General features: G+C 40.1%; 1 protein-coding gene across 1 annotated transcript; it reads left to right on the plus strand.

The window, feature by feature from the left end:
* Positions 1-1,961: 1,961 nt before the first annotated feature.
* Positions 1,962-4,065, plus strand: CLDN8 (claudin 8). Its single transcript, XM_058661246.1, has one exon. The coding sequence runs from the start codon at positions 2,157-2,159 to the stop codon at positions 2,832-2,834; it is 678 nt and encodes a 225-aa protein (XP_058517229.1). The 5' UTR covers positions 1,962-2,156; the 3' UTR covers positions 2,835-4,065.
* Positions 4,066-17,524: the final 13,459 nt, after the last annotated feature.

Here is a 17,524-nt window from a genome sequence, read left to right on the forward strand (position 1 = left end):
ACATCTACATCTGTATCTAATGTATATATGTATGTATGTATTACATATGGATGTGAGTGTATGTGAATACATATATAGAGAGTGCTTCCTTGTCTTAATCATTTATATTCATTTTTTTTTCATTTTCCAATTGTATTTAGTCACACTCTTTGCTGGTTTGGCAATTGAAGTTTAAAAATAGAAGTCAGGTGTTTGGCACAACAATGAGGCCACTCCTTGGGATGCCAACATTCCGTGACAGAGTGGAGGTGTGGAATCCTGGCTGAATTAGTCGAATTCCTGCCACCATGTGGGATGTTGGATTGACTGTGTCCCTCACCCATCCATTCCTGATTTGTCACAAGGGATTCTTAAGCTTGGTGGGGCTTTGCAGAATGAACCAGAGAACAGGATCTCAATCCTTCACTCCCTTTCACTTTCAAAAACAAACAAACAAACAAACAAAAAAGTGCAAACACCTGCTGTTTCTATTTAACTTTTTTTTGTGCATTGTAGATGATTTCTACAAGACTAGTTTGCATGTCAACACAAATTCACAACTGATACAAGACTGGCCAGGAAGATGCCAGAGCCGGGGACATCCTGTAGTTGAGCCTTCCCAAGTCAACAAATGAGATGACTGCAAATATCGAGTTTCTGCCTTTTCTTTTAAAATGTTTAGTGAATAAAATAATAACAATATGCATGGTGCTATAAAAATTAGTTTTAAGAGATTGTTTACTTTGGCAACTTCTTCCTTTCTTCCCTACCATGCGGAGCTTATGTTTCAATAATTTTCATAAGCCACTCAGATTTTTTGGACCATTAAACCTTCAAGTACAATATGTGAGCAGAAAGCACTTAACACACAGACTCAAGTTACACAAGAAAGCAGAAACACATTTTATGGGGCTGGTGGGGGAAAAAAGTTAAAGTATGGATTAGAGAATTTGGAATGATAGGGTCGTTGATCTCCAGAAGAAAATTGCCAGGGGAGTGTTTGCAGATCAGCTTCTGCTCATTTTAAAATGACTACTACCATTATCAATCGTTTGAGATAGCACAGTTCAAATGGTCTCTTATGTGGGGACTCCTATATCCTTTGCAGATACAATATAAAAAAGAAGAAAGACAATTTTGGTTGAACTTGATGTTTTTGTTTCAATGAATGTAGTTACTGTTTCCTCTAAATTTATTTAAACCTGGCAGGCATTTGCATAGACCAAAGACTGTTCCACCTGCAACATTCTAGCTCTGTCAGCTAGGAAGATATAGCGAAAAGGGTACAAAGATACGAAGACAAATTAACCCTGCAAGGTGTATGTCACTCATGATTTAAGTGTTTTAATGTGTGCTGCATTAAAACAAAATCATCTGGATTTTTCTTTCTTTTTTTTTTTTTTAATCCAGATGGCCAGAAAAATACCAACAAGTTGTTTTTCTGGCTTGAAAGAAAAATGTCAGTGTATTTGATTTCAAAGAAAAGAACTTTAGCTTTATTTTTGTCTTTTCCCTGATTTTAACCTAGCAGGGCTTGCTTTGAAGGTGCACACAAATTAAATCAACTACTTGGATCACATGTGTTCCAAGAATGTGGTTTTCTCAGGTATGAGCCGCCCATCAGTACTCGCCTCTCCTTTCACTTTGGCATTTTGACAGTCCTTGAAGATTGCTTAGGAAGATATTTTATTTCATACCTGGGTCACAACAACTTTTAAAGAAATTGCCTGTACAAAGTGCACTGTTTCACAGCCCATGACATTGGCTCATTCCTTGATGATTGTGCAAACGTTTATAATTATGCCTGTGGGTAAACACACTGCTATCTTCTTGGAAAATAAGTATAAAGAATTTTTATGTGCAGGTCCAGCCATTCCAAGTATCTCTGGTTGGTTTTGACACACCTGAGTTACCATCCCCCCCAACTCCCTTATTGGCTGAGAAAGTTGCCACACCTGATTTGTAAGTTTCCCTCATGTAGTCGGTAGGGGAGGGGGTGTGGTGGATACCGCAGCCGGCCAACACTGGATTTAATCTGCTAGAAGCAGCAAAGCAGCTCTTATTTGAAAAGCTACTGGGTTCTGAGTTTGGAACTGTGGAGAACTTTCCTCTCCTCAGGCACAGAGACAGCTGCTTCTGAACAACAGCTGTCATACAAAAACCCATTCCAGTGGACAATGGCTACCTACATCCTGCAAATCGTTGGCCTGGTGTTTGGTGGTATTGGCATGGTGGGCACACTGGCTGTCACCATCATGCCTCAGTGGCGAGTGTCTGCCTTCATTGAAAGCAACATTGTGGTTTTTGAAAACCGCTGGGAAGGCCTGTGGATGAGCTGCATGAGGCAAGCTAACATCAGGATGCAGTGCAAAATCTACGATTCCCTGCTGGCTCTTTCTCCGGATCTACAGGCGGCTAGAGGGCTGATGTGTGCTGCCTCTGTGTTGTGCTTCCTGGCTTTCATGACAGCCATCACTGGGATGAAGTGCACCAGGTGCATTGGGGACGATGAGAAGGTGAAAGGTCACATCCTGCTAACGACCGGAATCATCTTCATCGTCACAGGTATCTTGGTACTCATCCCAGTGAGCTGGGTTGCCCATGCCATCATCAGAGATTTCTACAACCCTATAGTGAATGTGGCCCAGAAACGTGAGCTTGGAGAAGCCCTCTACATAGGCTGGACCACCTCCCTAGTGCTGATTGCTGGAGGGACATTATTCTGCTGTGGATTTTGCTGTGCTGAGAAGAGCAGTAGCTACAGATACTCAATACCTTCCCATCGCACAACCCAAAAAAGTTATCACATGGAAAAGAAGTCACCGAGTGTCTACTCCAAAAGTCAGTACGTGTAGTTGTGTATGTTTTTTTTTTTTAACTTTACCTATCATGCCATGCAAATGACTTGGATGCCCACTATTTTATAATCATGGGGCTCAATGGAACATTGATTTGTTTTTTTTAACTGCTGAACATTAACTACAGGAACTACACATCAGCTGTTTGTGATTTTATAAGCTATTCCAGCAGAATGAGATATTGAACATACCATTTGGATTGTTTAAGGACATCTGGTAATTTGTTTGCTGAAATGTTTCATGCGTCTATTCCTTTTATCGGTTATTTCAAAATGACATTGTTAAAGACTGTATTGTTTTATAACTGTAATATCTCCATGTCATAGCATTATGTACCTGAATGAACATGACATTTATTTCTCATGTAAATAGAGACAGGCTTATATGGTTTTATTTAAAATGAAATACATATCCATTACACTGAATAAATAGAACTCAGTGATTGCTTTTTGGCAGAATCAGAGATAGACTTGGAGAGGTTCATATTAATTGTTTAAAGACAGCTTAGGGATTAATACACTATTTATAGCGAAGGTTCAAATGAAGACTGCAGTCAACAGTGAAAAGGGAACTAAATGGCTTGTCTCATATCCTGTTTTTCAGATTAGAACTTTAGAAACCCTCTCTCCCTTATCCTCTCCCTAGAGACCTTCATTTTCCCATGTATCAAATTAATATCATTTAAAAGGCAGATTTTCTGCAAGAGGCCTTATTTCCAAGCTATTTATAAGGACTTATTAAGAAGAAAGATTAAACTGACATGGCAAAATAGTCATAATTCTAAGAAAGTGAATTTTTTCCTCTTAATGCCTTGTTTCTGGAGAGAAATGCTGATTGACAAAAATCATGTATATATGAGAATATTTGAACAAGCATTTGAATATAGACTTAAAGCTTTTGGCAATATAAATACCATTACAGAAAGACAACATGCTTTAATTCTCCCCCAACTCCTCCCCAAAAAGTTCCAAAAATGTTACAGCTTGAGAACTGCACTGTGCATAGTTGGGTTGAAGTCAAAATTGCACTTCTGTCGAAGATAATTTTCTGTCAAAAATAAATTTCCTATTTGTTCTATTTTAGTTCAGGCTTATTAAACTGTGAAATACTATAGCTTTCTGTTTCCTCCAAACTTGATGAAATGGATAATCCAATTTGGAAGTATGTATCTATTTTTGTCTAGCTTAAATAACTATGTACATTATAAGCTTTGTCTTGTATTTATAAACTGTGCATTTTTATTTGACAAATTTTCCAAGTTATTAATGGATAAAAATGTTTTTGAAAAGCTGTTATCTTTACTTCTTTAATTTTGCAAAAGATGCCAATGATGCATTTTGAAGATATTTTCAACACTAAGAAACTGCTATAAATAATTTAATAACAATATATACTGATACTCATTGCCAAAAATATAATTTACTAAATTGTACTGTAGCTCCCAGGATACCAATGTAAGTTTTATAGATATAATGTCCACATCTTTCAGTGCTTTCTATAGCTAAATACACATCTGAGATATAATAAAAGTTGCTGTGGTCTACACTGCGGGCACATATTCTTCCCAAGGTCCTCCACTGCTTTGTATGAATTACATCATTACATCCTACATGAGCCTGATGATATCATTAATTCAGTTCAGTTTACAGAAAAGAATATTCTGGAACAGCTGATTACCCAACAGAGTAGGGAGAGACAATCAGTGGTGTCTGGAAATTGGGCTTTTTTCAGTAGTGTCTGGGTTGTAAACTGATCTTTATGCGTAAAATCACATGCTTAACTGCCATTAGAAAAAAAACAGCAGTTTCTAATTTTTTCCCTTTGCTCTGATGGTGATCTCCCTTATCTTTGTGTTACTTTTGCTTCTTTGGATCAAAATATTCATAAAGACAAATCTAACTATGCATTTTAAAGAAAAACACCATAGGGCAAATCTAAACACCAATTCCTAATGTGCGATGTTTTTAAATCTAGAGGGCTCTTCATGAACATACCAAATTAAATCCATTTCTTTCCTTGTTCTTCTCCTCAGACAGTGTGATGAGACTGTCAGCATTCCTAACGCCATGGCTTTGGGGGCATTTCTGACAGCTTTCTCCACCTGTGAGCGCTTACTGTCATCTCTTTCCTACATAGCTGAAGGCACATTCTATACTTGTGTCTTTTTTTGTATTTTTCTTTTTGTTTGCTTGAAAGCTTTATTTATTTGAAAGAGTTACAGAGTGGGAGATACACACACAGAGATACAGACAAACATACAGAGAGAAAAGGAGAGAGAGAGAAAAAAAGGAGAGAGAGAGAGGGAGAGAGATATCCTCCAACTGCTGGGTCACTTCCCAAACAGCCACAGCAGCTTGGCCTGGCTGAAACCTGGAGCCTGGAATTCTACCCAAGTGTCCCATGTGGGTGGCAAGGGCCCAAGTGCAACCTTCCCAGGCACTCAGGCACATTAGCAGAGACCTGGATTGGAAGAGGGGAATCCAAGACTAGAAGAGGTGCTCCTATGGGATATCAACTTTTGTGCCACATGCCAGTCCGTTTTTTCCCTCCCTTCCTTTCTCTCTCCCTCCCTCCTTCCCTCTCCCTTCCATGCGTCTTTTCTTTCTTCTTTCAGTCTTTCCTTCCTTTCTTCCTCTCACCACCCTCCCTCCCTTGCCTTTTCCCCCCCTTTAAATTTCTTTTGTTGATGTTTACATAATTGAACAGGGTAGGGAACTTCAAGAATCAGGGGATAGTCAGTAAGACCATTCTTTACACATTTTCTTTTTCTTCTTCCTGTATATGGGATGAGGGGGAGACAAGAGGAGAACCTCGCCCCCACCCCAGCCTCCTAATCGCTACATTACCAAGGTATTGGAGACTTGCCACCCGATGTATCACAGGGTCCCCACTGTGGAGCATTTTCTGAGGGTTCTGCTCATGTAATTTCAACAGTTCTGAGATGCTGCTGATATTGCTGCTCCAGGGATGAGGAAATCCTTTCAAGGTTCATTGGCTGTTCGAGTCCACCTGCGAGTCTCCCTTGGCCCATAAGTTTGCAGTCGAGCTTCACTGGGGTAGTTGATCAGTTTGTTCTGCCCTCCATCCTCAACAAACCAATGACTGCTGTGGTCCAGCCCTGTCAACACATGCTCAGCCCTCACATACAGCAGCGGGAGCTGCAGCCCAGTAAGAGCAGCACCCAATATCCGCACTGGTCTGGCCTCCCAGCTCCGGTTCCTGTGCCTACCAGTATGTGCAGTGGACTAGTCAGGTCTGCCCCACGTTCAACTTGAGATCTCGTATACATCATTGGACATTGAAGCCCAACTCAATCCAACCAACTCCACCCTCCAGTCCACACTCCATGCCAGTGGGTGCCACTGCCTGTCTAGCCAAGCACACCCCCAGTCCTGGTTCTCATGCTCATTTGTGTATTTTTCCTTCAGTTATCCTTCATATATACCTATCACAGTTCCTTTTTAAATTCAACTCTGGTACCCTCATGCGCTACTGATAATCTATAGCGACACCTTGTTGTCTATAACATAAATGCCAAATACATTAACCTATGCCAACTGACAGGGAAAAGCACTTACTATCTGCAAAGCAAATTCTGTCAAGTAGTATAATATCAATGTGAAACCGGTACAATAACTGATATAAAGTTCATGTCTAAAACTAGAATGGCTCACTTGCCCAAGGCCTGCTGACACACTATAGAGAGTGAGTCAAAAACCAGAACAAAATGGTTGTATAGAACAGTCGTACAGAAAAGCAGTATCGTGGAATGGACAGAGTAGAGTAAGGCAGAGGACGGGATTTTAGACTATTACTTTACAGATGGTGATTTTCAAGACTTTAGACAACTGAGAGACCTCAATATAGCTCAGTTTCCTCATCTATTATTCTCTATCAGATAGGGACAACAGAATATAAGCTTCAGGGCTTTGTATATTATTCAGTTTAGAATATTAGATGTATTGTACACATGAAAGGCAACACATAAAATGAAAAGTATGTGTACTAGAGATGTTTAAAGACTCAAAAGAGAACAGTGTCCCAACCATCATTATGACTTTTGGGGAGTTCATTAGCCTCAACAGCCCCTCACTCCTTAAAGTGAAATAGTAAGGCTGTTATAGGAAGAACATGCATAAACCATCTGGCAGTTAGCCAGATGCTGGAATTATTACATATCAAATCCTTTCCTTATATGTAACAGGCTTCTTTAAAATATTTTAGAGTTCTGTATAAAACATACATGAATAAATTCTATGGGAATGTGGAATAAAATATTAAAATCATAGTTTTCCATATTGAGTATCATGAATTTTGTAAACTTAATGTGAATTAAGAAAAAATGCATGTAGTTTTGTAACTTTAGAGAAAATATTCAAAACAAAATATGAGTATGCACATATCTCATTTTTTCTTGAGAAGATTTAGATACTTGCTTAGCCATATACATTTAAAGTGCTTTGTCTTTCTAATCCATTTTCCAGATCTCTCATTGTGAATGCTGTTTACAGCCTACAAAATTTGCAGCTATTTCAGCAATCTTCTGCTCCTGTGGCATTTACCTCAATGAACTTCTAAGTGCATCTTTCAGATACTAGCTTTTAGATAGTACTCAATACTGACCTTATTGGCCGCTCAAAAATAGCAGTAGGTGTGTGCTGAAAATTCCATTTAAAAAAAAAAGCTTATAGAAAAAGAAATGGGTTGATTACTGAATTTATTAGCTTTTAAAATTTTGATTATCTGATTTATTAATTAATATAAAAGGGAGCAAAATAGAAGTTACATCGATAGGCTCACTCCCAGAGTGCCAATTTAAGTGAGACTGGGTGATGCTTAATGGAACTCAGCAGACGTCTTCTTTGAGGCTGCAGGAATCCATCACTTGAGGCATCATTACTGCCTTGCCAGGGTCTGTACTGGCAGGAAGCTGGATTCAGAATCACGAGGGGAGTTGAATCCACACACCAGCATCTTAACTGTCAGGCCAGGTTCACACCTCCAACACCTTTTGACAATCATCTCTTTTAACATGAGACATATCAGTAAATTGGATGTGGATCATATTTTCTAAAATGTTTAACTTTATAAAAAATCCATGTCTCAGACAAACATGCTTATCTCCGCACTGGAAGCAATATGTCCTAGTGGATAGGAGCCAAGATCCAAAGCTGTGTTTGAAGCACAGCACTTCCAATTAGAAGCAGGCAATCCTTTAACTCCTTTAGCTTCTTTAACTTCTTATGCTTCACATTCTTATTCGTGAACTAGGGATGGGAACAGTGCCTGAGTCTGAGGGAAGTTGTCATTATGAACTGAGGCCATGCATATATAATGTCCTTACTGTTGTATTTCATAAATAATAAATCTTGAGCTAATTTTTGAAACTTTGATTTACTTGTTTTAAGAAAAATAATATGCTATTTTTTCTTCCTCTTATTCTACCAACTCTTACCTCCTCCATGAACCTGCTTCTACTGAGTCCAGATCCAAATTGCAGTGGTGTGAGTGTGAGTGACAGCAGATGGAGAGAAGGCAGCCTCTGCTCTCAAGGGGTTTACAGTCCCACAGCAAGTGACAATAGTGAGAAATATACCCGTTACTGCATTGCCCACCTTGTGCTTGGTGCTGTTCTTTGTGTGATAGATATTTAGTTTAGGACTGCACTGGGACTCAAAAGAGTAAAATGATGTACAGATATATTACTTAGTACACATTCATGTATGAATCTACAAAGCGTTTATACAGTATCCAATATCAACACACTAGTGCATGTGTGCATGTCTTACATTAAATCTTGAAGATCAATGACTTTGAGTGAGAAGAGTTGGTGTTGCACAACTGTGCTTCTCTTGCTACAATGTTATCCAAGCACATCCCTTCCAGAGCTGACCTGCTGAAAGTCTCCCATCTGGCTTACATGCTGTAGTCATCACACATGGCCCCTGAGGGATGTGTAACTTCCATATTGTCAACCTTTGGCTTCCTTTGACTCTTTAATCATGCATCGCACTATTCTGAAATGTAGGATGACCTCACGCTACACTTTTCCTACATTTTGACTCCCTTCTCCAATGTGCCCTGAGCATTTGGTCAATTATTGTTTTAGATACCTGGAAACTAAGAACTTCTGGTTGGAATAATGCTTTCTGAAACTTTTTATCTTGCATGGCTTTTGCTTCACTTTTGGTCCTGAGAAGGGCTCTCCGTGCTGTTTGAATGCTATTTCTTCAAGCTCTCCTCCAAACTCTGATCTTTTTATCGAAGCAAGCAGAGCAGCCCCTAACAGCACGCCAACAGGCGTTCTGAAAGCTTCAGGTACTGTCACGTGACAGGAGGAAAGAGCAACCTATGCTCAACTCTGCAGGCTATGAGAGCCAAAGGTTGCCAGTGAACAGCCCAAAGCCAAGCCTGAATTTCTAGCAGGAGTTTAGAAAGCAGTGCAGACACAGGACCCTGCCTGCTTCCCAGTCACAGAGGCAAGAAGGCGTGTGTTGGCCTGTGGAGTCCTAAGAAATAATCTCGGAGCTGACACAAAATGTGAGAGGTTCGAGCATGGGCTGGGTCTCTCCTTCTTAGACTTGAGGCTGTAGCTGGAGGTTGCTTCTTAGAGCTTCTGTAGCAAGTTCCTTGCGCACACCTTTTGGACTATTAGATTCTTCCAATTGCAACAGCTCCTACTCGACTGTGTGGGCTGTTGCTAATCACAGCAACTTTACTTGGTTTTTTTTTTGTTTTTTTAAAAAATATATATATATATTAATTACATTGCATTATGTGACACAGTTTCATAGGCTCTAGGATTTCCCCAACCCCTCCCCTACCCTCCCTCCATGGTGGCAACTTGAATTCTACAAGGACAGGATTCCAGAACCATGTAAAGCAAGGTCAAGTGCAATTCCACAGCCAGAAGAAGGAAGAGCTGAGGAATGCTGGTACCTGGGGCTCCTGGAGAAATCTGTTGGAGAAGGGAGAAGACAACAACTAAGTAGATGATATTGGAGAGCCTAGAGAGGATCAAATCACAGGATTAATGAGCTTCTTGGGAGCAGCCTAACTGGATTTTTACATTTCATAAATCAACAGGGAGCTGAATTAAAAGAGTTCATTGTTGAGTCAAAAATGTGGGTTTAAGAAGATCAAGCAAAATAAAAACCTCAAAACACTGAGTAAACAGACAAAAACCGTTATTTTATAGGGTAAGTATAAAAAACTTAGATTTCAGGAACATGGCAGCCAAACTAATAAATAGGAATGAGAAATAGAGCATGGGCAATCCTTTAAGAGAGAAAAGATAAAGGTTGCTGATGGTATGGCTCCTTGGAGGGCCCAGAAAGCTTTGTAAAGAGTTTTTCATTGAATTATTTTTCCAAGTACAAAAAGAACTATTCAAGCTTACATCAACTACGGCAGAAAGTATTAATAACCAGAAAAAATTAATAATAAAAGATAGCTAAGTACATTAAAAGGCATGTAATAATAACAACACATTCCATCACATTTTTCAACCACAAGCTTAGAAGACAGAAGATGAAGAATTAGTGTGAAAATCAATGAGGGGATGGTGTTGTGGCTTAGCCAGTAAAGCTGCTAGCTGCAACACTGGCATCCCATCTGGACAGCATTCAAGTCCAAGATACTACACTGCTGATCCAGTCCTCTGCTAAGGTCTCTGGGAAATAGTGGAAGATGGGTTGTGTTGTTGTACCCCGCATCAATGTGGGAGAACTGGAGGGAGCTCTAGGATCCTGGCTTCCAACTGGCCCAGCCCTAGCCATGGAGTCCATTTGAGGAGCATAACAGCAGATAAAAGTCAATGAGAAATCTGCAACCCAAGAAATCTGCTCCCAGCAAGCATTGTATTCACCTTAAGTGAAAATTAAAAAAACTTTGTGGCTAGTCCTGTATTCAAAAACCATACCACTTCAGATACCTGACCTTAAGAAAGCACTAAAATAATCATGAAAAGGCTGCTACAAAGAGGAAGAAGGAAAAAAGAGGGATATTGATGAGCCATAATCATTGCAATAAACCTAAGAGACTCCCTGAGCCAGAACCCTGGGGGAAGATTTGCAAGGTTCAAACTGTCATCCTCTGCATCCACTCTCTACCCTCCTCCTGCAGGAAACAGGCAAAAAAAAATCTGCAAGTCAAAACCACTTTTCCCCATCTAACAGACAAGCTTGACATCTTCTACATGGCAGAAATGAAAACAAACAAAAAAAAAAGATTAATTAATAAAAGAAAAGGAAATGTAAGTGGTCAATGTTTTGATATCTAAATTTTCTTTAAAACATATTTATTTTATTTTTATTATTACTTACCTCGTTCAGAGGGGTATACACCCATGTGCATAATCAGAGGCCCATATGGCCCATATGGGCCTCTGATTAGTATGGGGAGGGTCAAGTTATAGAGAAAGGTGACTGAGATAAATGTTGCAGTTCTAGAATTTTTCTTTGTCCCCAGGGGAGGAAGGGCCAGGGACTGCTCCTTGCTGTCAAATTGCATCAGCACCTTGGGATGGGTAACGGTCATTTGATGTTACATTAGAGACCCCAACATGGAGAAGAACGTTCCGCATGTTACATGAGTGATTTTGGAAGTTCTGAGAAATCGTCAGTTTTGTTGCCCCAGGGTTGATAAAATCTTTCCAAGGTCTATTGACTAAGTCCACCTTAGTGCATCTACAGACTCAGACACCTGTTATAAAATTTGGCCAGGAGAGTTGTCCAACCTGTTTTCCATTCTGTGATGAATCACTCAATGCCCACTGCTGGGTTAAATGAACTGGCTGTAATGTTGCCTGTGTGTATCTGGGCAAGCTGCCAATTGCATGGACGTTAGCAACTGAGGAAGCCCATTCTTGATACATGCACTCCAAAGAGGGACCACAAACCTTGTGATTTTCCCCAAAGCCAAGGTTTAACTTCAGTGGTCTAGTTGGGTAATCTCTAAAGAAACCTCATCTGGGATGACTTCAGATTGGCTCTCATGTGCATTGGCTAGTCCAAGGCCAGGTGAATCAACCCAGCTTGGCAATGTCTACCCCCAAGTCCAGGGCTTTGCATGTGCCAGGGAGTGGTGCAGTCTAATCCAGCCTGGCCCATCCCTGGACTGAATTCTTGCATATGACAGCAGGTGATGCAACCTGGCCCAACCTGGCCTGCTCCCAGCCCCAGCTCCTGTGGTTATGCCTGGTTCACCCCATCACCACCTTCAACTTCTATACAAACAGATGTATGTTGCAGTCTCACAGGGCAAGCCCACAGACCCTCTACAGAATCTGCCCCCAGATGTGGTTCTATCATGCATCATTGGGTTCTGTGGCCCAGTCTGATGTGGCCCATCTCCTGTCCCAAAACTCACAGACATGTATTGCAGAGGAACCCTGTCAGACAGGCCCATGAGTCCCAGTTTTTGTTTGCACTGGCCAGAAGAAGGCAATGTTATTTAGCATATCCCATGTGTCCCAAGTGGGTAGGTACTTTGGCCTGATTCAGATCTGCCCTCCAGTTTCCCTTTCTGAACTACCCCATCTGTGTTCTCTTTCTCTTGCCTGAGAGTATAGTTGCCTGGTCTGTGGAAACCTCCAGAAGTCATTCCTCACCTGTCAAAGATTCCCTTGGTAGTCCCTATTCCCATGAATCACAAGATCCCCTTGGTCAACTGACAGCATTCCCCTGAACCCCTGTGGGGCCCCTAGCCGCTTCTGATAGCTATATGGGGTGCACTGGCAGCCTAATATCTAACATTAAAACTTCTGCCTTTGTATTCCCAGGCTCTGCCATTCAGCTCCCATTTCACCATTTCAGCAAAGGAGCTTCATCTGCAGGATTGCACTAAAGAGATTCCTCCTCTTTCAAGTCACCATTTACTTTGAATCTTCTTATTTACTCTTAAAGAAATAGGAGTAGATTTTCTTCCGCAGCTGTGCGGATATCCTCCAGAAAGGGGAAGTGCAACTAGTTCAATGATAATTGCAATTTGTTAGTCCCACTGAGGACCTTTTTTCCCTGACATTTTCTCAAATATGAATAAAATGCGTATGAAAATGCCAACAACAGAAAGATTTAGATAGGAGAAGGCATCAAAATGGAGTACTTTTTCTTCATTCAGGAAAGAGTTCTTTCAATCTTTGTTGCCAACTTAGATGGCTTTTCTTCCTTTGTGTTTTCAAAACTAGATTGAACTGGTGGCCTTTCGTTTGTTTTTAACATAGGCATCACTCAGAAATGAATCTACTCGATCCAGCCACCCACCTCTTTGTCGCCTGTTTTTTTCTGATGCCCATCTTCCACTTCTGTGACAGCTTCTGCAATCATTGCCTTTGCCGACTGTGGTTGCTGATGTTTTTGATGGCTTCTATATTTTACAATTGAACTGGGAGCCAGGGTATTAGGGAGGGAGACTCATGGTTGTGGAGTTTCATTTTTTTTTATTGGCAACCTAGAAAGAATATATTTGTGAAAACACCACAGATATTTTTCTTTCCCCTTAACTTCTGATTTTGATGGATCATTCCACCCAATATCTTGAAGATAAGATATGGATAAATATTTCTTCAAAGTCATATAGAAGTCTTCTGTGAAGGAGGAACAGTAGTTTATTAGATGTTAATGAATAGAAATGCTAAGCACCAGCATGTTGCTGTAGCAGGCTAAATCTCAGCCTGTGGTGATGGCATCCTATATGAACAGCCATTTGAGTGCTGACAGCTCTACTTCCTATCTAGCTCTCAGTTTATGGCCTGGGAAGGCACTGGAGCATGGCGCAAGTCCATGGTCTCCTGTGCCCATGTGGGAGACATGGAGGAAGCTCCTGTCTTAAGACTTGTTCAACTCACACTGTAGTCGCCATATGAGGAGTGAATCAATAGATGGAAGATCTTACTCTCTGTCTCTTCTCTCTCTGTAGCTCTTTCCAATAAAAAGAAGCAATTCTTAGGAAAAATACAAAATCTGGGCCCTGTGCAGTAGCCTAGTGGCTGAAATCCTTGCCTTGCATGTGCTGAGATCCCATGTGGGCACTGGTTTGTATCCCGATTGCTTCTCTTCCCTTCCAGCTCCTTTCTTGTGACCTGGGAAAGCAGTTTAGGATGGCTCAAAGCCTTGAGATCCTGCACCCATGTGGGAAACCTAGAAGAAGCTTCTGGCTGCTGGCTTCATATTGACTCAGTTCTGCCCATTGTGGCCGCTTGGGGAGTGACCCAGTGGACTGCAGATCTTTCTCTCTGCATTTCCTTCTCTGTATATCTACCATTCTAATAATAATAAATAAAACCCATTAAAACTATTTAAATATGTTTTAGAACTACAATTGCTCTCCAATGTGAAAGCTGAGAAATCTTCCAAAAAATATGGCTCACAGTCCTGGGTACTCCTGGATCATGACTTTGCACCAACTCGGCTCTGACCATTGGAGCTGTTTTGGGAGTGAACCAGTCAGTGGAATATCTCTCTCAATCGCTCTCAAACCCCTCACTCTACATTTCAAATAGATGAAATAAATCTTTTAAAGAAGAAGAAGAAAATGAACAATAAGCCTTGCTCTAATTATTGCTTGCTGAATGAGAAACTATTCCAAAGCTTGATATCTTAAAGCAATAACCATTTTTTTGTATCACAGTTTCTCAAATGAGCTATTCAGTAGCTGATCTGTAGCAACAACTTTTGCCCCTAGCTGGGTCTAACAGGTAAATAGCCATTTTCCCCACTGCCTGAGACTTCTTGGAATTCATGTTAGAATGCCTGGTTTCCGTGGGCCCATCTGTACTGCAGGGCATCTCAGGGTCCCTATGTCCTCTCCAAATAGGTGACCAACTATCTACCATGTTCTCTAAACCATCAAGCAAAAACACAGTGATCATGTTGGCAGGCCTGTCATGCATTGTCCCCCCAAACTAGTCAAAACCAGCAAAGGGAAAAGGAGAATACAACATAAATCCCACTTTTTTTGGTGAAAAGATTGAAAAGAATTTCAAGTTGATCTATTCCAAGCCCAAAATAGTGTTTGAAGAAATAAGAGTTTAAAAAAAAAAAAAAAACAGCAAACAGGTATAGGACACAAATCATGGGCCATTTTGAAATGTAATTCTAAGTATTTCATGTGAACTGAAAGAAAACAGATGTCCTATCAAAGCAAAGCAGGTGAAATAACAAAAGCACGTTAAAAACAAGAAGCTGAATTCTCTCCACTGAAAATAAGAGAAAATAAGAAAACATTTCTCACTTCTCCTTTTCCTTAGAGCATTTGTTTTGAAAAAAAAAAAAGATCTCCTGTTATTAAGATAAGAAGAATTTCTTTCTCCTTGGATTAAGGAATAAAGTCAGTGAGTTGATATAGGTGGTTCCTTAAAATAGCGACAAACGGTGCTGTGAAGGCAGCCTGTTTGAGGGATAGGTACCTTGAGAACAAGTGTGGACATCTGCTTGTGTATAGAAGGGTTAGATTTTCTTCTTGTCATTTCAATCTTACAGCTCATTGCCTCTCATGGGCATTGCATTCTGCTTTAATGCTTACTCAAGAATAAAGCTTGTTTCTTTGTTTTCCTCCTTTGTAGGGAGTGGGTTGTGGCTTGGGAGATTTTAAGCTACATTTTTTCTAGCACAGGTCAAAGCAATTAAAAGGGTGGGTAAGAAAATTTTGCATAACCTTAAAATATTTGCTTATTAATAAATGGAGGGGCTCACAAATGTTTTACAATGCGTTTTCATCCAAATACTACTTAAAATGAGGAAAAAGTTGTAAGAATCCTGAGTGTTCAATAGAGAGAAAGACTGAATAAAAGATCGTGTGTCCATCTGTACATTTCCGTATTTTCTTGTTACTGAGGAATCCTTTAGTGAAATAAAGATTGTCCATGATACATGAAAATAGAATGAAATAGTTTAAAATTGCTTACTAACCTTAATCATGATTAGCTATCTTCTGTTTGCACATGAAAATATGAGAAAAAAAAGTCTGATAAAAAATATGATCACATTTTCTTTTTAAAATTTTCCAGTCTAGCTGTTTAATAAGTCAGTATCGCATAAAGAAAAAAAATAACAGTGCCCCAGCACAGTAGCCTATTGGCTAAAGTCCTCGCCTTGCGTGCTCCGTGATCCCACATGGGCGCCGAATCTAATTCTGGTGGCCCCGCTTTCCATCCACCACGCTGCTTGTGGCCTGGGAAAGCAGTAGAGGACTATCCAAAGCTTTGGGACCCTGCACCCACGTGGGAGACCCAGAGGGAGCTCCAGGTTTCGGATAGGCACTGCACCAGCCATGGTGGCCACTTGGGGAATGAATCAATGAATGGAAGATCTTCCTCTCTGTCTCTCCTCCCCCTTGTAAATCTGACTTTCCAATAAAAGTAAAATAAATCCTAAAAAAAAGTAAGAAAAGTTTAACAGCATGCTGTCATTAAGGCTAGGAATACATACAAGAAATTAGGAAGTGACTGGATCGGAAATCAAAAGAAGGCTGTGTAGAGAAGATTAAATAAAAGTTTATAAATGAAGAAAACCATAAAATTTGGGGCAAAAAGTGAGAAAAGAAAAAGCAGTGCAAAATAACAAATGAATTACGAAAACAAGAGGAAGAATCAGAGATTATTTTCAATTCGAAGAAAAAGAAAAGGAAGAACTTGCGATTGGAAAATGACTTATTTTCCTTCAGCCTTAATGATTTTAAGTAAAAACAAATATACAGTGTAACGATGCTTTTCTATTTTCACTATAGAGAAGTTTTCTAACTATAGGAAAGAATTGTGGAAATACCCAAGTGGAGAAAATTTGTCTTATCAGATAAACAAGTATGATATTCTGTGGTATTTATGCTAAACAATATCAACGACACAAGCAGCGTTTTTGCTTGTTTAGCTTTGCTCTTTAACTTTAAGCATTTCACTTGGTAAAGCATCTTACATTATAGAATTCACTTTCAAAAATATTTATTGTGAACTTATATTCATTTGAAAGGTTGAGAGCCAGAGAGCAAGAGCCGGGGGGGGGCGGGGGGAGGGGAAGAAGGGTGGAAAGAGGTCTTTTCTCATCGAGTCCACTTTCTAAGTGACTGCAACATCTTGGACTGGTCAGGATGAACCCTAAAACAGTCTGGTTTTCACATATGGGTTCATAGTCATCACCTCCCCCTCCCCCCCCCCGATATACACAATTAGATGAAGCTAGAATCAGATACACAGCTAGGACACAAACGGAAGTACTCAATTAAAGGATCCAAAAGCCCCCAATGCTATGGTAACCATGGCCTCAATCTTAAATAGGCTTCTAATTTCTTAAGCAGCTGATTTTAAACATTATATGTTAAATAACTCACTCCTTGCAGTTCGCTGATGCATTATTTATCATGTAGAAAATGCACACATATCGCGCTGTCATTTCTGGGCTATTCAGTCTGCTTCTTTGATGTCTGAATCTTTAAAAGTAGATTATCAGTGCTTGATGGGCAGTGCGATGGTTTCAGAAACTCTTTGGATGCTTGTTTGGAATATACTTTATATTCAAAATCGGTTGACATTGTAATGGAAATGCTCTCACAGAATGCTTGCCCCACATCATTGTGGAACCAGAGTTTAGGAGATCAAATAACTTATTTATTTATTTGCCTACCCGATAAGTCCCACCTATATCTGTGGATTTCAGGTTCAGCTCTGTCTCAAAGGCAGTCTTTTGACATTTAGA

The sequence above is a fragment of the Ochotona princeps genome, chromosome 3 (genome assembly GCF_030435755.1).
Source record: "Ochotona princeps isolate mOchPri1 chromosome 3, mOchPri1.hap1, whole genome shotgun sequence".
Taxonomy (NCBI): domain Eukaryota; kingdom Metazoa; phylum Chordata; class Mammalia; order Lagomorpha; family Ochotonidae; genus Ochotona; species Ochotona princeps.